Source organism: Neoarius graeffei, chromosome 26 (genome assembly GCF_027579695.1).
Source record: "Neoarius graeffei isolate fNeoGra1 chromosome 26, fNeoGra1.pri, whole genome shotgun sequence".
NCBI lineage: Eukaryota > Metazoa > Chordata > Actinopteri > Siluriformes > Ariidae > Neoarius > Neoarius graeffei.
In genome coordinates this window covers 28,524,182-28,545,374 of record NC_083594.1, presented here as the reverse complement: position 1 = coordinate 28,545,374, position 21,193 = coordinate 28,524,182, and the positions used below count along the sequence as shown (strand labels likewise).

Sequence of the window (21,193 nt, the reverse complement as noted above, 5' to 3'; positions counted from 1 at the left end):
TGGCCCAACAGCGGAGAAAAATAAAGAAGAAGAATAATTAAAGCCGCAAGCGGCCTCGACGGGCCCTCGCGCCAGCGGCCAAGGGGGGCGGGGGCATGCGTCCCCGCGAAATACCTTCCACAGCTTCTTTGGCAAGAGACATAACTCCCACAATGGCGACAAAGCACAGAATCGGACACAGAGTACACGGTGCGCTGAGATGTTGTCATAGACAGAACATTTTATGCCATGGCTTCCCAACCAAATTAATGTATTTACCTCATCAGTCACCAAGCTATAGCTACATAGGATTGTCTTCTGTTAGACATCTATTAGTCCGTATGTAACGCTACAACACTTGCTCCCGACTGCCTACCCATCCCCCACAAGTCATGTGTGTTTAAGGCAACCAAAACAACATACTCCTGGTGCCTGATGATTGTAAACACCTCTCCTGCAACTGATACAGCGCAATGAGCGCCCCCAGTGGTGAAAGTTCACCAAATTAGGTATACATGTCAAGGGACCTATGAAGAGTTGTTGTGTCAAGTTTGATCAAGTTTGACCAATCAGAAGCCGAGATATAAAATGTTGCCTGAAAACAGCGCCCCCAGTGGCAAAAGTTTACAAAATTTGGGAGATATGTCAGGTGACCTGTTAAGAGTGTGCGTATCAAGTTTGATCAAGATTGAGTAAATAGAAGATGAGATATTGATTTTTGAAGAAAAAATGTTTTGGTTTTTCCCATGTCAGTAGGTGGCGCTATGCTGTACATGAGCGATAATGAGTTGGAAAAATAAGTGTCTACAACAGCAACGTACTATCACAAGGTAGTGGTGTGAAGGAAAAGCATTATGGAATTATTTACCAAAAACCCGTTTTGGAGCAATTGCGTCGGCAAAAAACAGCGCCCCCCATGGACGAAAATTCCCAAAATGTGGTATACATGACATGGGAGGTAGTAAGAGGGTGGCCGTGAAGTTTGACCAAATTTGAGGAAAGATTGGATTTTTTGCCCAAAAATAGCGCCCCCAGTGGCGAAATATCACATAAATTGGGTAACATGTCAGAAGCCCAATGAGTGATTTGCGTGTGAAGAATGAGCAGTTTTGAGCAATCAGAAGATGTGTTATGAATTTTTAAGCATGTAAAATTTTGCATCGAAAATTGATAGACGTATAACTTCTGAACGGTTCATCCTACGTGAAACGTATTTAGTAACTTTTGTCAGCCATGTCTGTAGATGATGTCTATCAATTTTGGTGACATTCCTATGAACGGTCTAGGAGGAGTTGCGCCGTCTTCGTGGCCATGCATTTCGCACAAAAGTGAAATTACCTCACTTCCTGTTGGGCGTGGCTAATGCATTGGCATTACATTTTTGTCCGGCTTAGTGAGATACATAAGCGTACCAAATGGCATGCCACTACGACAAACTACATGGCACCCAGGCACCGTAATGCGGGAGGCCAAAATCACAACGACTTAGGGGGCGCTATAGAGGCCCTGAGCCCCGGCCAAGTTTGGGCTTTTGGGTCTGAGTAGCGGTGGCAATTCTCGGAACTGGTGCCAAATTTCGTGCGTTTTCGCCCATGGCAAGCGCCCCGAAAATGGCCCAACAGCGGAGAAAAATAAAGAAGAAGACGGAAGAATAATAATAGTGAACTCTTACAAGAACAATAGGGCCTTCGCCCATAGGGCTCAGGCCCTAATAATAGTGAACTCTTACAAGAACAATAGGGCCTTCGCCCTATAGGGCTCGGGCCCTAATAATAGTGAACTCTTACAAGAACAATAGGGCCTTCGCCCATAGTGAACTCTTACAAGAACAATAGGGCCTTCGCCCAGTAGGGCTCGGGCCCTAATTAAAGCCGCAAGCGGCCTCGACGGGCCCTCGCGCCAGCGGCCAAGGGGTGCGGGGGCATGCATCCCCGCGAAATACCTTCCACAGCTTCCTCGGCAAGAGACATCACTCCCACAATGGCGACAAAGCACAGAACTGGACACATGGCAAAAATAGGGTCGCGCACTGTACGGTGCTCGGTGCCTAATAATAAAAATAATAATAATAATCCTTCAAAAACAATAGGGTCTCGCACTGGACGGTGCTCGGGCCCTAATAATAATAATAATAAGTAGAAACTATATGCCAAGCAGGCACCTTAATGCGAGAGGCAAAAATCACAATACGTTAGGGGGCGCTATAGAGGCCCTGAGGCCCGCCTGGATCTGGGCTTCTGGTTCTCAGTAGCGGTGGCAGTCTAAGAAAAAGGAGCCAAATCTCGTGCGTTGTCGACCATGGCAAGCGCCCCAATAAGGGTGTTGTAAAGAGTTTGCTTGCCAAGTTTGACAAATCAGAAGCTGCAATATCATTTCTGCCGTAACCAGCACCCCCAGGGGCGAAAGTGCTCAAAATTTGGCGTACATGTCAGGTGAGCTATGAAGAGTTTGCGTATGAAGTTTGATGACAATTGAGTAAATAGAAGATGAGATATAGATTTTTGAAGAATAAATTTTTTGGTTTTTCCCATGTCAGTAGGTGGCGCTATGGTGTACATGAGCAATTATGAGTTGGAGAAATAAGTGTCTACAACAGCAACGCACTATCACAAGGTAGTGGTGTGAAGGAAAAGCATTATGGAATTATTTAAAAAAAAAAAACGGTTTTGGAGCAAATGCGTCGGCCAAAAACAGCACCCCCCATGGACGAAAATTCCCAAAATGTGGTACACATGACATGGGAGGTAGTAAGAGGGTGGCCGTGAAGTTTGACCAAATTTGAGGAAAGATTGGATTTTTTACCCAAAAATAGCGCCCCCAGTGGCGAAATATCACAGAAATTGGGTAACATGTCAGAAGCCCAATGAGTGATTTGCGTGTGAAGTATGAGCAGTTTTGAGCAATTAGAAGATTTGTTATGAATTTTTAAGCATGTATAATTTTGCATTGAAAATTGATTGACGTATAACTTCTGAACGGTGTATGCTACGTGAAAAGTATTTAGTAACTTTTGTCAGCCATGTCTGTAGATGATGTGTATCAATTGTGGTGACATTTCTATGAACGGTCTAGGAGGAGTTGCGCCGTCTTCGTGGCCATGCATTTCGCACAAAAGTGAAATTACCTCACTTCCTGTTGGGCGTGGCTAATGCATTGGCATTACATTTTTGTCCGGCTTAGTGAGATACATATGCGTACCAAATGGCATGCCACTACTACAAACTACATGGCAACCATTCACCTTAATGCGGGAGGCCAAAATCACAACGAGCTAGGGGGGCGCTATAGAGGCCCTGAGGCCCGCCTGGATCTGGGCTTCTGGTTCTCAGTAGCGGTGGCAGTCTAAGAAAAAGGAGCCAAATTTCGTGCGTTGTCGACCATGGCAAGCGCCCCAATAAGGGTCTTGTAAAGAGTTTGCTTGCCAAGTTTGACAAATCAGAAGCTGCAATATCATTTCTGCCATAACCAGCACCCCCAGGGGCGGAAGTGCACAAAATTTGGCGTACCTGTAAGGTGAGCTATGAAGAGTTTGCGTATGAAGTTTGATGACAATTGAGTAAATAGAAGATGAGATATAGATTTTTGAAGAATAAATTTTTTGGTTTTTCCCATGTCAGTAGGTGGCGCTATGCTGTACATGAGCGATTATGAGTTGGAAAAATAAGTGTCTACAACAGCAACGTACTATCACAAGGTAGTGGTGTGAAGGAAAAGCATTATGGAATTATTTACCAAAAACCCGTTTTGGAGCAATTGCGTTGGCCAAAAACAGCGCCCCCCATGGACGAAAATTCCCAAAATGTGGTATACATACATGGGAGGTAGTAAGAGGGTGGCCGTGAAGTTTGACCAAATTTGAGGAAAGATTGGAATTTTTGCCCAAAAATAGCGCCCCCAGTGGCGAAATATCACAGAAATTGGGTAACATGTCAGAAGCCCAATGAGTGATTTGCTTGTGAAGTATGAGCAGTTTTGAGCAATCAGAAGATTTATGAATTTTTAAGCATGTAAAATTTTGCATCGAAAATTGATTGACGTATAACTTCTGAACGGTTTACCCTACGTGAAACGTATTTAGTAACTTTTGTCAGCCATGTCTGTAGATGATGTGTATCAATTTTGGTGACATTCCTATGAACGGTCTAGGAGGAGTTGCGCCGTCTTCGTGGCCATGCATTTCGCACAAAAGTGAAATTACCTCACTTCCTGTTGGGCGTGGCTAATGCATTGGCATTACATTTTTGTCCGGCTTAGTGAGATACACATGGGTACCAAATGGCATCCCACTACTACAAACTACATGGCACCCAGGCACCTTAATGCGGGAGGCCAAAATCACAACGACTTAGGGGGCGCTATAGAGGCCCTGAGCCCCGGCCAAGTTTGGGCTTTTGGTTCTGAGTAGCGGTGGCAATTCTCGGAACTGGTGCCAAATTTCGTGCGTTTTCGCCCATGGCAAGCGCCCCGAAAATGGCCCATCAGCGGAGAAAAATAAAGAAGAAGAAGAAGACGGAAGAATAATAATAGTGAACTCTTACAAGAACAATAGGGCCTTCGCCCATAGGGCTCGGGCCCTAATAATAGTGAACCCTTACAAGAACAATAGGGCCTTCACCCATAGGGCTCGGGCCCTAATTAAAGCCGCAAGCGGCCTCGACGGGCCCTCGCGCCAGCGGCCAAGGGGGGCGGGGGCATGCGTCCCTGCGAAAAACCTTCCACAGCTTCTGTGGCAAGAGACATTACTCCCACAATGGCGACAAAGCACAGAATTGGACACATGGCAACAATAGGGTCTCGCAGTTCGTGCGTTGTCGACCATGGCAAGCGCCTCAATAAGGGTCTTGAAAAGAGTTTGCTTGCCAAGTTTGACAAATCAGAAGCTGCAATATCATTTTTGCCATAATCAGCACCCCCAGGGGCGAAAGTGCACAAAATTTGGCGTATATGTCAGGTGAGCTATGAAGAGTTTGCGTATGAAGTTTGATGACAATTGAGTAAATAGAAGATGAGATATAGATTTTTGAAGAATAAATTTTTTGGTTTTTCCCATGTCAGTAGGTGGCGCTATGCTGTACATGAGCGATTATGAGTTGGAAAAATAAGTGTCTACAACAGCAACGTACAATCACAAGGTAGTGGTGTGAAGGAAAAGCATTATGGAATTATTTACCAAAAACCCCTTTTGGAGCAATTGTGTGGGCCAAAAACAGCGCCCCCCATGGACGAAAATTCCCAAAATGTGGTATACATGACAGGGGAGGTAGTAAGAGGGTGGCCGTGAAGTTTGACCAAATTTGAGGAAAGATTGGATTTTTTGCCCAAAAATAGCGCCCCCAGTGGCGAAACATCACAGAAATTGGGTCACATGTCAGATGCCCAAAGAGTGATTTGCGTGTGAAGTATGAGCAGTGTTGACCAATTAGAAGATTTGTTATGAATTTTTAAGCATGTAAAAATCTGCATTGGAAAATGATTGACGTACAACTTCTGAACGGTTTACCCTACGTGAAACGTATTTAGCAACTTTTGTCAGCCATGTCGGTAAATGATGTGTATCAATTTTGGACACGTTCCTATGAACGGTCTAGGAGGAGTTGTGCCGTCTTCGTGGCCATGCATTTCGCACAAAAGTGAAATTACCTCACTTCCTGTAGGGCGTGGCTAATGCAATGGCATTACATTTTTGTCCGGCTTGGTGAGATACATATGCGTACCAAAGGGCATGCCACTACTACAAACTACATGGCAACCAGGCACCTTAATGCGAGAGGCAAAAATCACAACACGTTAGGGGGCGCTATAGAGGCCCTGAGGCCCGCCTGGATCTGGGCTTCTGGTTCTCAGTAGCGGTGGCAGTCTAAGAAAAAGGAGCCAAATTTCGAGCGTTGTCGACCATGGCAAGCGCCCCAATAAGGGTCTAGTAAAGAGTTTGCTTGCCAAGGTTGACAAATCAGAAGCTGCAATATCATTTCTGCCATAACCAGCACCCCCAGGGGCGAAAGTGCACAAAATTTGGCATATATGTCAGGTGAGCTATGAAGAGTTTGCGTATGAAGTGTGATGAAAATTGAGTAAATAGAAGATGAGATATAGATTTTTGAAGAATAAATTTTTTGGTTTTTCCCATGTCAGTAGGTGGCGCTATGCTGTACATGAGCGATTATGAGTTGGAAAAATAAGTGTCTACAACAGCAACGTACTATCACAAGGTAGTGGTGTGAAGGAAAAGCATTATGGAATTATTAACCAAAAACCCATTTTGGAGAAATTGCGTCGGCCAAAAACAGCGCCCCCCATGGACGAAAATTCCCAAAATGTGGTATACATGACATGGGAGGTAGTAAGAGGGTGGCCGTGAAGTTTGACCAAATTTGAGGAAAGATTGGATTTTTTGCCCAAAAATAGCGCCCCCAGTGGCGAAATATCACAGAAATTGGTTAACATGTCAGAACCCCCATGAGTGATTAGCGTGTGAAGTATGAGCAGTTTTGAGCAATTAGAAGATTTGTTATGAATTTTTTAGCATGTAAAATTTTGAAGTGAAAATTGATTGACGTATAACTTCTGAACGGTTTATCCTACGTGAAACGTATTTAGTAACTTTTGTCAGCCATGTCTGTAGATGATGTGTATCAATTTTGGTGACATTCCTATGAACGGTCTAGGAGGAGTTGCGCCGTCTTCGTGGCCATGCATTTCGCACAAAAGTGAAATTACCTCACTTCCTGTTGGGCGTGGCTAATGCATTGGCATTACATTTTTGTCCGGCTTAGTGAGATACATACGCGTACCAAATGGCATGCCACTACTACAAACTATATGGCAACCAGGCACCTTAATGCGGGAGGCCAAAATCACAACGACTTAGGGGGCGCTATAGAGGCCCTGAGCCCCGGCCAAGTTTGGGCTTTTGGTTCTGAGTAGCGGTGGCAATTCTCGGAAGTGGTGCCAAATTTCGTGCGTTTTCGCCCATGGCTAGCGCCCCGAAAATGGCCCATCAGCGGAGAAAAATAAAGAAGAAGAAGAAGGAGAAGAAGAAGAAGAAGACGGAAGAATAATAATAATAGTGAACTCTTACAAGAACAATAGGGCCTTCGCCCATAGGGCTCGGGCCCTAATAATAATAGTGAACTCTTACAAGAACAATAGGGCCTTCGCCCATAGGGCTCGGGCCCTAATTAAAGCCGCAAGCGGCCTCGACGGGCCCTCGCCGGCCCCGGGGCTCGAACCCAGGACCTTCTTGCTGTGAGGCGACAGTGCTAACCACTACACCACCGTGCCGCCCCCTGTGGAAAGTGTTTCTTGTTTTAAATTTCTAGAAGTGTTCTTTGACACTAGACTTACTTGGAGAGTACATATCTCAAGAGTGGCGGATAAATGTAAAAATGTATTGAACCTGATAGATGTCTTGCTGGAAGGAACTGGGGAGCAGATTTGGCCTCTTTAAAACTGATTTATGTTTACCTGATCAGAGCAAGGATTGATTATGGGTGCTTGGTTTATGCATCTGCAGTGGCATCTGTACTGGCTAGGCTGGATGTAATCCAAGCTGCTGCGTTGAGATTATGTACAGGAGCGGTGCGATCAGTTTGTTCTCTACAGGTTGTGACAGGAGAAATGCCTCTTGGTCTGAGGAGAAAACAGCTGCAGGCCAATTATTGGGTTAATTTGATGGGACAGAGTCCCGATCACCCTGTTAGAAGAGTGATTGAGCCAAGCTGGGAGAGGGAGGTGGCGAATCTGCCCAGTTTTGGGTGGACTGTAGAATCTGTTGCCCAGGAATTGAATATTCTTCAGAGGACCTTTTGCCCAGGAGTATTGTGGCTGTTGATCCCTATGTGGCAGCTGGAGGTCCCAGACATTGACCTAATATTGCTTAAAATTAAGGAGCGAGATCCTGAAGCAGAGATGGTTTATAGCTTTCATTGCCATGTAGAAGACAAGTATCATGATTATGTATTAATATTTACTGATGGATTAAAGGATCAGGATACAGGGGTTACTGGGGCAGCTTTTGTAGTCCAAGGAATGAATGTGCAGGCCTCAAAGAGGACTTCTGATCTGCTGAGTGTGTTTACAGTGGAGTTGTATGCTATCCTGATGGCTGTGCAGTGGGCTGGAAAACTTCAGAATAGGAAGGTGCTGATATGCAGCGACTCTGTGTCGGCTATCAGGAGTCTTGGGAAGGGAATGTCCAAGGGGCGACAAGATATAGTGCATGACATCCTTTTGGCAATTAGAGATGTAGGAAGATATGGAGTGACAGTGGCATTTTTATGGATACTTGCCCATGTGGGAATCAAGTTTAATGAAAAGGTGGATAAGCTGGCTAAGGAGGCGACTCGATGGGAAACCGTAGATGTTAATCTGTCCTTATCAAAGTCCGAAGGCAAATCTATTGTGTGGCAGCAATCTCTTTTGAGATGGCAACATCTTTGGGAGCGAGATATAAAGGGCAGGCATCTATTCTCAATAACTAGTAGTGTTGCTGATTCAGTTAATGTTTGCGGAAGTGGTAAACGTAAGGAAGATGTCATTATTACTAGATTGAGAACAGATCATACGTGTCTGAATGGCTCATTATTTATTTTAGGGAAACATCTGGATGGATTATGTTCTTGCCAGCAGATGGAGACAGTTCACCATGTTTTATTGTCTTGCAGGAACTATGACTCCGGAACTCTCCCCCCCCAATCTGTCCCTCTGAGTTACATGTTGATCCTGGGATTGAGATGCTGGCCTCTTCTGCCCCTCGGACCTGCTTGATCCATCCTGGTGCCCTGTGTCTGGTCGGAGTTTTATCGCCCCACTCCTGTGAAGGACGGCCCCATGAGGACAGTTGAGGGTTATACCTGTTAAAACTGTTAATATTATAGTCAGGCTGTCTGTTGTTGCCCAAATGAGGATGGGATCCCTTTTGAGTCTGGTTCCTCTCGAGGTTTCTTCCTCATGTCGTCTGAGGGAGTTTTTCCTTGCCACCGTCGCCACAGGCTTGCTCATTGGGGATAGATTAGGGATAAAATTAGCTCATGTTTTAAGTCGTTCAAATTCTGTAAAGCTGCTTTGCGACAATGTTTATTGTTAAAAGCGCTGTACAAATAAACTTGATTTGATTTGAAACTTGATTTGATGACTGCCATAGAAAAGTATTGATCAGTTCCTTCATGCAGAATGGCATGAAAGAGGTATCATTGAAAAGTGTGCTAGACATAGGGACAAATGTGAAGGGCAAATGTCATTTGTTCAAGTTTTTTCGAGATACTGGCCTATATAACAGAATTTAGTTTTTTGACCGGTTAATACTGTAGGTGGCAGCAATGCAACATATTGGATGCCAGCTGCCGTAAAACTCCAGCGAAGAAGAAGAAGAAGAATGTAGCGTTTCATTATGGATAATTAAGCACCTAGCTGGAAATGGGAACAAGGTATTGTGTGTTTCAATTTGTTTATGACTGTTTGCTGTGATGTTATTTTAATTAACTGCCAAAAGGGTGTTTATATGTGTATATGTAGATATACACTTGTGTTCAAAATAATAGCAGTCCAACACGACTAACAAGATCAATCACTGTTTTTGGTGGAAATTATATTACTACATGGCAAATAATTTACCAGTAGGTGTAGTAGAGTCATAGAAAACCAACAGACCCAACATTCATGATATGCATGCTCCTGAGTCTGTGTAATCGAATAATTAAGTGAAAGGGACGTGTTCAAAATAATAGCAGTGTTGAGTTTAATTAGTGAGGTCATTCATTCTGTGAAAAAACAGATGTCAATCAGGTGGCCCTAATTTAAGGATGAAGCCAGCACATGTTGTACATCCATTTCTCTCTGAAAACCTGAGAAACATGGGTTATTCCAGACATTGTTCAGAAGAACAGCGTGCTTTGATTAAAACGTTAATTGGAGAGGTAAAACGTATACTGTAAAGAAGTGCAGAAAATGATGGGCTGCTCGGCTAAAATGATCTCCAGTGCTTTAAAATGGACAGCAAAGCCAGAGAGACGTGGAAGAAAACAGAAGACTACCATTCGAATGGATCGAAGAATAGCCAGAATGGCAAAGACTCAGCCAATGATCAGCTCCAGGGTGATCAAAGATGGTCTGAAGTTACCTGTGAGTACTGTGACAATTAGAAGATGCCTGTGTGAAGCTAATCTATTGGCAAGAAGCTCCCGCAAAGTTCCACTGTTAAAAAAAAGATGTGCTGAAGAGGATACAATTTGCCACAGAACACATCGACTGGCCTAAAGAGAAATGGAAAAACATTTTGTGGACTGATGAAAGTAAAATTGTTCTTTTTGGGTCCAAGAGCTGCAGACAGTTTTTCAGACGACCCCCAAACACTGAATTCAAGCCACAGTACACTCTGAAGACAGTGAAGCATGGTGGTGCAAGCATCATGATATGGGAATGTTTCTCTTACTGTGGTGTTGGGCCCATTTATCGCATACCAGGGATCATGGATCAGTTTGCATATATCAAAATACTTGAAGAGGTCATGTTGCCTTATGCTGAAGAGGAAATGCCCTTGAAATGGGTGTTTCAACAAGACATATCGACCCCAAAAACACCAGTAAGCAAGTAGCATCAGGGTTCAAGACCAACAAAATGAAAGTTATGGAGTGGCCAGCCCAATCCCCGGACCTTAATCCGATAGAAAACTTGTGGGGTGACATCAAAAATGCTGTTTCTGAGGCAAAACCAAGAAATGCAGAGGAATTGTGGAATGTTGTCAAATCATCCTGGGCTGGAATACCTGTTCACAGGTGCCAGCAGTTCTCAGAAACCGTGGTTATACAACTAAATATTAGTTTAGTGATTCACAGGTTTAGTGATTTTTTCAGTTTATACAGTAAATATTTGGAGTTTGTAATGAAAAATGCAGACACGGCTTTTTTTTGAACAGCCCAATGTTCATTTTTCTTCATTTTCTGTAAAGTAATTAAAATATCGATACATTTTTCTTCATGTTTTGATGTAGAATATAATGTGCAGTGTTCCCAATGCATGGAAATAAAAACTATTATAAGGATTTTGAGCTTTACTCACGTTTTTAAACACACTGCTATTATTTTGAACACAACTGTGTGTATATATATATATATATATATATATATATATATATATATATATATATATATATATATATATATATATATGAGAGAGAGATAATGAGATGATATATATTTGTTGTTGTATTAGCCATGCTAATGTTAGTTTATGCGAAGGGGTACTATATGGATAAGCTGTAATGTCATGTTAATGCTGGTTTTCTAGCTTTTTATGTGCTTTGACCAATTTTATATGCGAGTGAATATTTGATAAATGTCCACATATGGTTAACTGGCATTATGGGAATGTATGCTTGTAAGAGCTAATTTCATTTTATTTATCCATCTGCAGCTCTTACAGTGTTTGCGAAGAAAGGTTGTGAAGGAAAGGAAGTATGTTTGTGTTCAAATTAAAGATGATGGTTGAACATAATAAATGCTTCTTGAACATCAGTAAGCTTCACCATTGTCTGGCTGGGGTTCGCTATAGTAAGAGCTTGCCCTCATTGATCTGATGACTTGCTGCCATTACGACGGGCTTCACGGCATGCCTGCTGCTACTACTTTGCCACATGCTGTCTACATGCATGTGGGTCACATCATGCACATGTCCCGATGTGTCAGCACATGATCCACTTCGGCAATCCAGGCAGCGGTTTCATGAATTCGATGCAATGGTCAAGTACGGTCACATTCACTGACATTGAAGCAGAACTGTGAATACACCCCTATATTACACAGTCTACAGACTGCAACAAGGTGAGCTCCACATGAACATTCCTTTTAGACTGAACCAGTGAACTTTTTATACCTGCTCATCTACAGCAAAGGAAAGAAACTGTTGCTTACACTAACACATGGACACATTCACATGGACTCTTTATTAAGGACATTTTATATTTTTTGCATACCAAGTACTTTGAGAAGTGTGTTCATTATAGTACTTATCTGGACATTTACAGTTGTTTGAGTGTCTGCATGTTAATGCAGCTCTGCTAGTTGTTCATGCTTATATTCTGATATGTGCATTTCAAGTACTTTTAAGGTTTGCCTTTATTGTAATACTTGCCTGGATATCTACACCAACTTTCTGTTTATTGCAAAGGTTTGATCATACTTGTTAAGGGGTTTCTTCTGACTTGATAATTTCAAATTGAGTTGATAATGTCAAAGTCAGGTAGCCTCAAGGAGACAGAAGAGCAGATGCCTGGTTCCCAGCACGAAGTTCAAGACTTCCAGAGTGAGCTCCACTCAGTGGCAGTTATATCTGAGACACCTGACCTGAAGGGCCTCGACGCTCTGAACGTGCACGGAACCCGACAGAAAAAACGCGTGCACTACAAGAGGCCAAGAAAAAGGAGAAATGTCCGCTCTCCATGTACGAAAAATGGAAGCTCGACATACATAAAGCAAGAGATCAGCTGAAGACGTACATGCCAGAGAGTGAGCTCTGGCCTCTCATTGAAGAGCTTAAGAAAGTTAAAGACATAATGAACCTGTATTTTGGAATTCGAGATCTTGCCACACCTTCCACCGATGTGAGAAGAAGCGTTGACACTTGTGAATCAGTTACCACAGAAATCATCACCATTGCCTATGGCAGAGCAATAGATGAAGGTGAATTTACTGAGGACATGGAAAGACGCCGCCTTCATGAACTGCTCCACCTTGACTATGCAAAGTCTGTCTATGGATCTGCTGCTTCCTTGATGAGTCACAGCAAGTCTGACCAACACTCCACAGCTTCATCCATGGCAGCTAAGTGTGCAGCTGCAGAGCTAGCAATGAAGGAAGCAAATTATGAAATGGTGGAGGCAGAAGAAAGACAAAGAGAAGTCATCCGAGAGTTAGAGGAACAGTAACAGAAGGCTCTGGAGGCACAAAGGCGTGAGTTGGAGCGATTGCAGGTAGTGAAGGAAGTGTAGGCAGCTCAAGCTAAGCTAAAGGTATACGATAAAGAGACGGAACGCAAAGCTGCTGACTGCATTAATGATGAAAGGAACAAGGAAACAAAGAACGCGCCTGCAACTGCAGTCCCTCTATCTCATGTTGCAACACCCCCCTCACACAGATGTTTTCTCTCTTGCTTGTGTCTTTCAAGACAGCATAGCCTCCCTGTTCCAAAGCCATTTATTTTCAATTGTGATGCAATATGGTTCACTGAATGGAAAGCAGCGTTTACCTCACTCATTGACCAAAGAGCAATCACACCAGTTGAAAAATTCTATTATCTGAAGAAATATGTTGGTGGTCCAGCACGCCAGGTGCTAGAAGGCACTTTCTTCCGGAATGATGATGAAGCCTATCAGGAGGCCTGGAACAAGCTGAATCATCGCTTTGGCCAGCCATTCGCCATTCAGCAAGCATTCAGAGAGAAGCTCACCAATTGGCCAAGGATTCAACCTAAGGATGTTGAAGGACTCAGAAACTTCTCAGCTTTTCTGAATGCCTGTCAAGATGCCATGCCCCACGTCAAGGGTCTTGACATACTAAATGACTGTGAGGAGAATCAGAAGCTCGCCCACAAACTACAAGACTGGGGAGCTTCATGCTGGAACTGACAAGTCACTCAAAGCCTGAATGAGAAGCAAGAATTTCCAAGTTTCAAGGACTTTGCAACATTTGTGTCAACTGAAGCTGAGATTGCCTGCAATCCAATTACATCGCTTCATTTGTCAGACTCTAACACTAAGAAGAGAAATCTCAGACACAAATGCCCCTTTTCCACCAAAGCAGTTCCAGGGCTGGTTCGGGGCCAGTGCTTAGTTTGGAACCGGGTTTTCTGTTTCCACTGACAAAGAACTGGCTCTGGGGCCAGAAAAACTGGTTCCAGGCTAGCATCAACTCTCTGCTGGGCCAGAGGAAAGAACCGCTTACATCAGCGGGGGGGCGGAGTTGTTAAGACCAACAACAACAAGACCGCGAAAGATCGCCATTTTTAAGCGACAAGAAGCAGCAGCTGTACAAACGCGAAGTCATCCATTATTATTGCTGTTGTTGTTGCTGCTGCTACTTCTTCCGCATTGTTTTTGCTTTGATATTCGCGCCAAGGTTTATGCAAACGTAGCGACGTAACTGACGTATACAGTGACGTAATGACATATACAACGACTTAACTGACGTATACAGCGACGTAATGACGTGTCTTCTCTTAGCACCGTGAGCGATGGAAAAGCAAACTGGTTCTCAGCTGGCTCGCAAGTTGAACGAGTTGTGAACCAGCACCAGCACTGGCCCCGAACCAGCCCTGGAACTGATTTGGTGGAAAAGGGGTAAAAGAGAAACAAGGCCAGTGTTCTCACCACTCACACAGCTACAGACAACACAAATCAAAGGTTAGACCAGAAAAGGGCTAAAGCTCCATGCATCCTTTGTCAAGATAAGACACCAACTTCATGCATGTCCCAAGTTCACAGAGATGTTGTTGGCAGAACGATGGAACTATGTAAAGGAGAAGAAACTATGCTACGGATGCTTAAAATCTAGACACGGCGCAAAAGACTGTCGTCATCATCACTTCTGTGACAACTGCAAAGGAAGTCATCCTACAGTCCTCCATGATTGCAACTATAGAAAGGAAAGGTCTTCATCTGAAACAGGGATGAATCCAAGTGCTGTTGCTGCAACGTCACTCAGTGTAGCAGGCGAAGGCTCATCCTACATATCGATGGTAATACCAGTGTGGGTGTCAACTAAAAACAATTCAACAGCTGAGAAGCTTGTCTATGCTCTGCTTGACACTCAAAGTGATACAACATTTGTCGACCAAGAAGTGAGCGACAGTCTAATTGCTGACAAGTATCCAGTGAAGTTGAAGTTGACCACCATGAGTGGAAAAAACACAGTTCTCCCAAGTGAGAGAGTCTCCGGCCTTCGTGTAAGGGGATACAGTTCTGCTATTCAGGTTGATCTTCCAGTTGCCTACACGAAGGACTGCATACCCGTTAACCGTGCTCACGTTCCCACTTGTGAGACAGCTAAACAAATGGAGTCATCTCAGAGAAATAGCAGACGAAATCCAACCACTAAAGGACTGTGAAGTAGGACTTCTTATAGGCTACAACTGCTCCAGAGCCATGGCACCAAGGCAGGTCATCCTAGGAGGAGATGAGGAACCCTATGCAATACGGACAGACTTAGGATGGACTATTGTGGGGCGCTCATCCCAAGGCCATGATCTGTTGAGCACAAGTCACCTGTGTCACAAAATCACAGTTAAAGAGCTACCTCTGGTAACTCCTGCCGATGCTATTTGCATTCTAGAATCTGACTTCAAGGATGGCAGTGAAGACAGCAAAGCAGCGTCACAAGACGACATCGCCTTCCTCCACAAGCTAGATGAGGGTATACGGAAAAACATGCATGGCCATTATGAAATGCCCCTGCCCTTTAAAAACAGACCTAGCTCGCCGGACAACAAAGACTCAGCCTTGATACGCCTCAACAACTTGAAAAGGAAACCGCAACGGGACGAAAGGTAAGTTGAGCTCATGGAGGAGGTAATTGAGAAGGGAGATGCAGAGCAGGTTGAAGATGGTGGGAGTGAAGGTGAGAGATGGTACATTCCCCATCACGGTGTTCATCATGCAAAGAAGCCAGAAAAGCTTCGCATAGTGTTTGATTGCTACGCCAGATATAAAGGAACCAGCCTAAATGACCACCTCCTCTCTGGTCCTGACATGCTGAACAAGTTGAGTGGTGTTCTCATTCACTTTCGACAACACCCTGTTGCTCTGATGTGTGACACTGAAAAAATGTTCTATCAATTTCATGTGTATGAGGCTGATTGCAACTACCTGCGCTTTCTCTGGTGGAAGCAAGGAGACGTGAACTCACCGCCCAGTGAGTTCCGGATGAAGGTGCATCTGTTCAGTGCTGCTTCCTCTCCTGGATGCGCAAACTATGGGCTGAAGCATCTAGCTAAAGAGAATAGCAACCTCTACCCTAAAGGCTCCCAGTTCATCATGAGGGATTTTTACGTAGATGACGGGCTTGCCAGTGTTGAAAGCACTGAAGATGCTATTAAGCTTGCCAGAGAAGCTCGTGAACTGTGCACCACGGGTGGTCTGTGACTACACAAGTTTATGTTAAACGACAGAGACGTTCTAGAGAGTATACCACTGTCAGAATGAGCAACTAATGTGAAAAATATGGACCTCACCTTCGACAACCTGCCACTTGAGAGAGTCCTAGGGATTCAATGGGATGTGGAATCTGACCACTTCCGGCTTAATGTCAACCTAAAAGGATCAGCCTGCAACATGCCGCAAATCCTGTCTGTAGTGGCTTCCCTGTATGACCCTCTCGGGTTTGTGGCGCCTGTTCTGCTCAAAGCGAGGATCATTAGGTGAGGCACAGGCTGGGATGATCCTCTCCCAGATGAACTTCATCCAAAATGGGAACAGTGGAGAAGTGATCTAGCCAAATTAGATAATGTTACCATATCCCATACCTGTTCACCTGCTGGATTTGGAAAGGTCACAAAGACAGAGCTGCATCATTTCTCGGATGCTAGCCTTAAGGGTTATGGCCAGTGCTTGTACTTGAGACTTCAAAATGAAGAGGGAGACATTCACTGTGCTTTAGTTGTAGGAAAGGCACACGTCTCACCATCCAAGGTTACAACTGTTCTGAGATTGGAACTAACAGCCGCAGTTGTTTCTGTGAAGATGAGCAACATGCTCAAGGATGAATTTGCATCTGCTGGGACTGAGGAGTTCTTCTGGACTGATTCTAAGGTGGTCTTAGGAAAAATCAACAATGAAGCATGACGATTCCACACCTTTGTGGCTAATCGCGTTCAGAAGATTCAGCTCAGCTCAGCCCCTCAGCAATGGAGATACATCCCAACCAATGAGAATCCTGCTGACCATGCTTCTAGGGGCTTGAATCCCAGTGAGCTTTGTTCATCCATCTGGCTCACTGGACCCAAGTTCTTATGGAACAAGGAAATGAAGCTGCCTGCTGCTGAGATTCCAGAGTTAACGATCGGAGATCCAGAGGTCAGAAGTGCTCTAGTGCTTAGCACAAGAATCACAGAATGAGTAAGCCTTGTTGATCGCTTGTCTAAGCTCTCATCTTGGTCACTGGCTACTCGAGTTGTTGCATGCATACTAAGGTGCATCAGCAAGAACAGATCAAACAGTCTCACCACTGTAACAGAAAGAGAACATGCAGAACATTGCATAATCATAGACCTGCAGAAAAATGTGTATCAAGAGGACCTGAAACTGCTGAGCAAAGGGATCCCCCTACCATCTCAAAATCCATTATACTCACTTGATGCCTTCCTCGACAAAGATGGCGTCCTCAGGGTGGGAGGTAGGCTGTGCAACTCTTCCCGACTCCATCAAGCACCCTGCAATCATCCCCAAGGATCATCACGTTGCAAAGATGATCATTGCTCATCACCATGAAAGGATGAAACATCAAGGCAAAGGTCTTACCATTAATAACATCAGGTCCCATGGATACTGGATTCCTGGCATCAATCAGGCAGTAGCATCCGACATTTGTCAATACATTACCTGTAGACGGCTTCGGAAACCAACGGAAGAGCAAAGGATAGCTGATCTACCCCACGAACATGTGGAACCATCATCCCCCTTTACCTTCTGTGGAATGGGCTGCTTTTGTCCATTTTTCACAAAGCAGGGTAGAAAGGAGAACAAGAAGTATGGTCTTCTCTTCACTTGCCTTAACTCCTGCACCATCTATATTGAGATGCTTGATGACATGTCCACCGATGCCCTCATAAATGGCCTACGATGCTTTATTGCCATACGTGGCACTGTTCGTCAAATCAAGTCTGATCAAGGAAGCAACTTTGTTGGAGCCAAAAATGAACTCAAAGAAGCTCTAAAAGAAGTCAGTGCAGACCAGCTGGCTGCATTTCTTGCTGAGAAGCAATGCGAGTTCAGCATGAATGCACCCTATTTGAGCCATGTCGGAGGGGTGTGGGAGAGACCGGTTAGAACAGTGAGAGGCATCCTAAGGTCCACGCTTGCTCTTTCTTCTGGTAGGCTAAATGATGCTTCGCTACGAGCTTTCCTCTATGAAGCTATGGCAATCGTCAACAGCTGTCCACTGACTGTTAACAACCTCAGTGACCCCCACAGCCTCGAGCCACTCACCCCTAATCATCCAACTATGAAATCTGTCAAGGCCTTGCCTCCTCCAGGTGAGTTCATCAGAGAAGACATGTATAGCAAGAAAAGGTGGTGACATGTTCAATACCTGGCAGAACAGTTTTGGAGTTGATGGCGAAAGGAATACCTGGCCAACATTGCCCTCAGACAGCGCTGGCATACTCCCAGGAGAAATCTACAAGTTGGAGATATCATAATGATGAAAGGAGAGGATGTGCACAGGAACGACTGGAGGTTGGGCAGAGTTTCAGAAACCACTACTGACAAAGACGGACTACTAAGGAGAGTTAAGGTCTGCCTCGGTGACAGGAAGCTTGGCAAGAAAGGGGAGCATCTCCACAAGATGTCTGAAGTGGAGCGCCCAGTCCAGAAGTCCAGTCTTGCTGCTGGAGACTGATTTAAACCTGTTCACCTTATAGTTAATAATACCTTCTACCTATAGCTTGTAAACTTATAGTTCATGGTTTAAAGGGATTTTCTACGTTTTAAACAAGTTATTTGTATAGGGAAGGTCATTTTCAGTTTTGAAATCATTCGTGCCTAATGTAAACCATATACTGTTCCATTATTTACTCATGATTGGTGGGAGTGTAAATGAGACTTATTGATGGTATATAAGCAAGTTAACTACTTCCTGTAAGTTTTATTTTCTTAGTGCCTTTTATGTTTTCAGGTCTTTTATTTTGAAGCCCTTCATTTGAGAGTCAGCAACTTGTTTATAAGTGTTCACACATGAATGGCAGCTAATTGAAGTGTGTACGGAAGAAAAAGGTGTTTTGAAGACATTGCTTTGCAATGTAGCGTTTCATTACGGATAATTAAGTGCCTAGCTGGAAATGGGAACAAGGTATTGTGTGTTTCAACTTGTTTATGACTGTTTGCTGTGATATTTTAATTAACCGCCGAATGTGTGTGTATATATATATATATATATACACACACTCGGCAGTTAATTTAAATTCGGATATATATCATTGTTGTATTAGCCATGCTAATGTTAGTTTATGCGAAGGGGTGCTATATGGACAAGTTGTAATGTTGTGTTAATGCTGGTTTTCTAGCTTTTTATGTGCTTTGACCGATTTTATGTGAGTGAATATTTGATAAATGTCCACATGTGGTTAACTGGCATTATGGAAATGTTTATGCTTGTAAGAGCTAATTTCATTTTATTTATCCATCTGCAGCTCTTATGGTGTTTGTGAAGAAAAGTTGTGAAGGAAAGGAAGTATATTTGTGTTCAAATTAAAGATGACGGTTGAACATAAATGCTTCTTGAACATCAGTAAGCTTCACCATTGTCTGGCTGGGGGTCGCTATATAAGGAATTTTGCATAGAACAGTGGTCAAAAAATTTCAACAAGCCGATGTCAGAGACTGGATGACAATTCAAAATGCCTATAAAGAGTTATATAGGCATTTAAAGGGGGGCAACAATAGCTTCTGAAGCTAAGGGTGTACTTACTCTGTCCACAGGAAAATGTTACATTTATTGATATTCTTGTTAATAAATGATTGAAAGAGCTCATTTTCCTTGTTGTTTTGTTCAAGTATATCACCTTTATCTGTAGGCACTGTATCAAAAGGGTAAAATATTTGCTTGTTTAAATATGTTGAGAAAAGGCTACAATTTCCATGGGATTTACTTATTTTTTTTCACATGACTCTGTGATTCTGTGCATGTTAAATAAATAAATAACCCACCCTACCCACATTTTCATTATGGTGATCTTACCCTTGTCCAAGCAGGCCTGGCTGGAGTTCACTTTGTTGGCTGAGTCTGGAAGATGCATGCCTGTGGAAAGGTCAAAGCCTGTGCTGAGGGCCTGATGCTGGGCGTGCTGCAAGATAGCGCCACCTGCCTCCTTGAGTTGCATGGCAGCTTTGTGGAACACCGTATCACTGGAATTGTACCGCAGGCAGTTGGACACCATTAAGTTGAAGTCAGCTTCCAGATCAGCCACGGAGCAGTACTTATGTGCCTCCAGCTTCTCACGCATTGTAGAGAAGTCCATGGGCTCAGAAACAACCTCCAGATAATCTGGAACCTACATAAGAGAATGAAGTACACAGCAAAGCTAGTCATTTTATTTTACAAAAGCCTGTTGCCCAGCAGCCAGTTGCACCATTTGAACAAAAGTTGGACCTTTGGACCTTTCATTTGATGTGCATTGTAGCCAATTCTCAATTAAATTTCAGATAGGGCTTTAACAACTGACTTTGTCAGAAAGCAGCTTTACAGAAATCCAAATATAGATTACATTTAGTTCTCTAAGGAACAAGTCAGAGGTGACTGTGGTGAAGGAAACCTTCCTGAGACAACATGAAGAAACCAGACTCAAAAGTGAACCCAACCTCTTCTGGTCGACACTGTCCAATGGAAATATAAAGCATTATACTGCATACACCATTTGATGGAAATGGGAATTTGAGCTTGGGATGTCATCATTTTTTACCTTTTGAGGTACAAAGTGTGTGTGTGTGGGGGGGGGAATGGACAGCTCCATCTTCATTTATTAGCAACAAATGAAGTGTGCCAGCTAAAGTGTGATGAGTGATGTATACTGTATTCCAGATCAGTATTTAAAATAAGTACTGCTTTGTTTAATTCTGTTTAATTGCTCAGCAGTTCAGTGTCTCCTTTGTCATATGCTGTGTGCAGCCATGCTAGTTTGATGTGACTCCCTGAATTCAGACGAATTCGTAGTTGAGAAGACTACCCTGAATTTCAAGTGGACAGGGCATTTCCTCTGGTCAGAGCTCAGGAATTTACAAGTTATGACCTCTAGTTGAACAGAGCATTATAGTATACAGTTGTAGAACAGTAAAGTCAAAACGTAGTCAGGTGTTGAAAGAATGCTCAATAGAGATCTTGCAGTCACGTGACCGGAAAGTACACAGCCGCCATCTTGTCGGTAAAAAACACAGCTGAATACTGCTGCACTCGTGTACAGAATGGATCAATTTCAACCGACAGACTACACGGCTCATTTTTCTAATGAACAGATA

General features: G+C 43.6%; 1 protein-coding gene across 1 annotated transcript; it reads left to right on the top strand.

The window, feature by feature from the left end:
• Window positions 1-11,981: 11,981 nt before the first annotated feature.
• LOC132874384 (uncharacterized) lies at window positions 11,982-20,738 on the top strand. The gene is made up of 2 exons (XM_060910533.1): window positions 11,982-19,031; window positions 19,934-20,738. Exon 1 carries the CDS (start codon window positions 17,319-17,321, stop codon window positions 18,258-18,260), a length of 942 nt encoding a protein of 313 aa, XP_060766516.1. The 5' UTR covers window positions 11,982-17,318; the 3' UTR covers window positions 18,261-19,031; window positions 19,934-20,738.
• The last annotated feature ends 455 nt before the right edge of the window (window positions 20,739-21,193 follow it).

Coding starts and splice junctions, on each gene's coding strand:
- LOC132874384 (XM_060910533.1), top strand. CDS start 17,319: ATGCCTTCCTCGACAAAGATGGCGTCCTCAGGGTGGGAGGTAGGCTGT.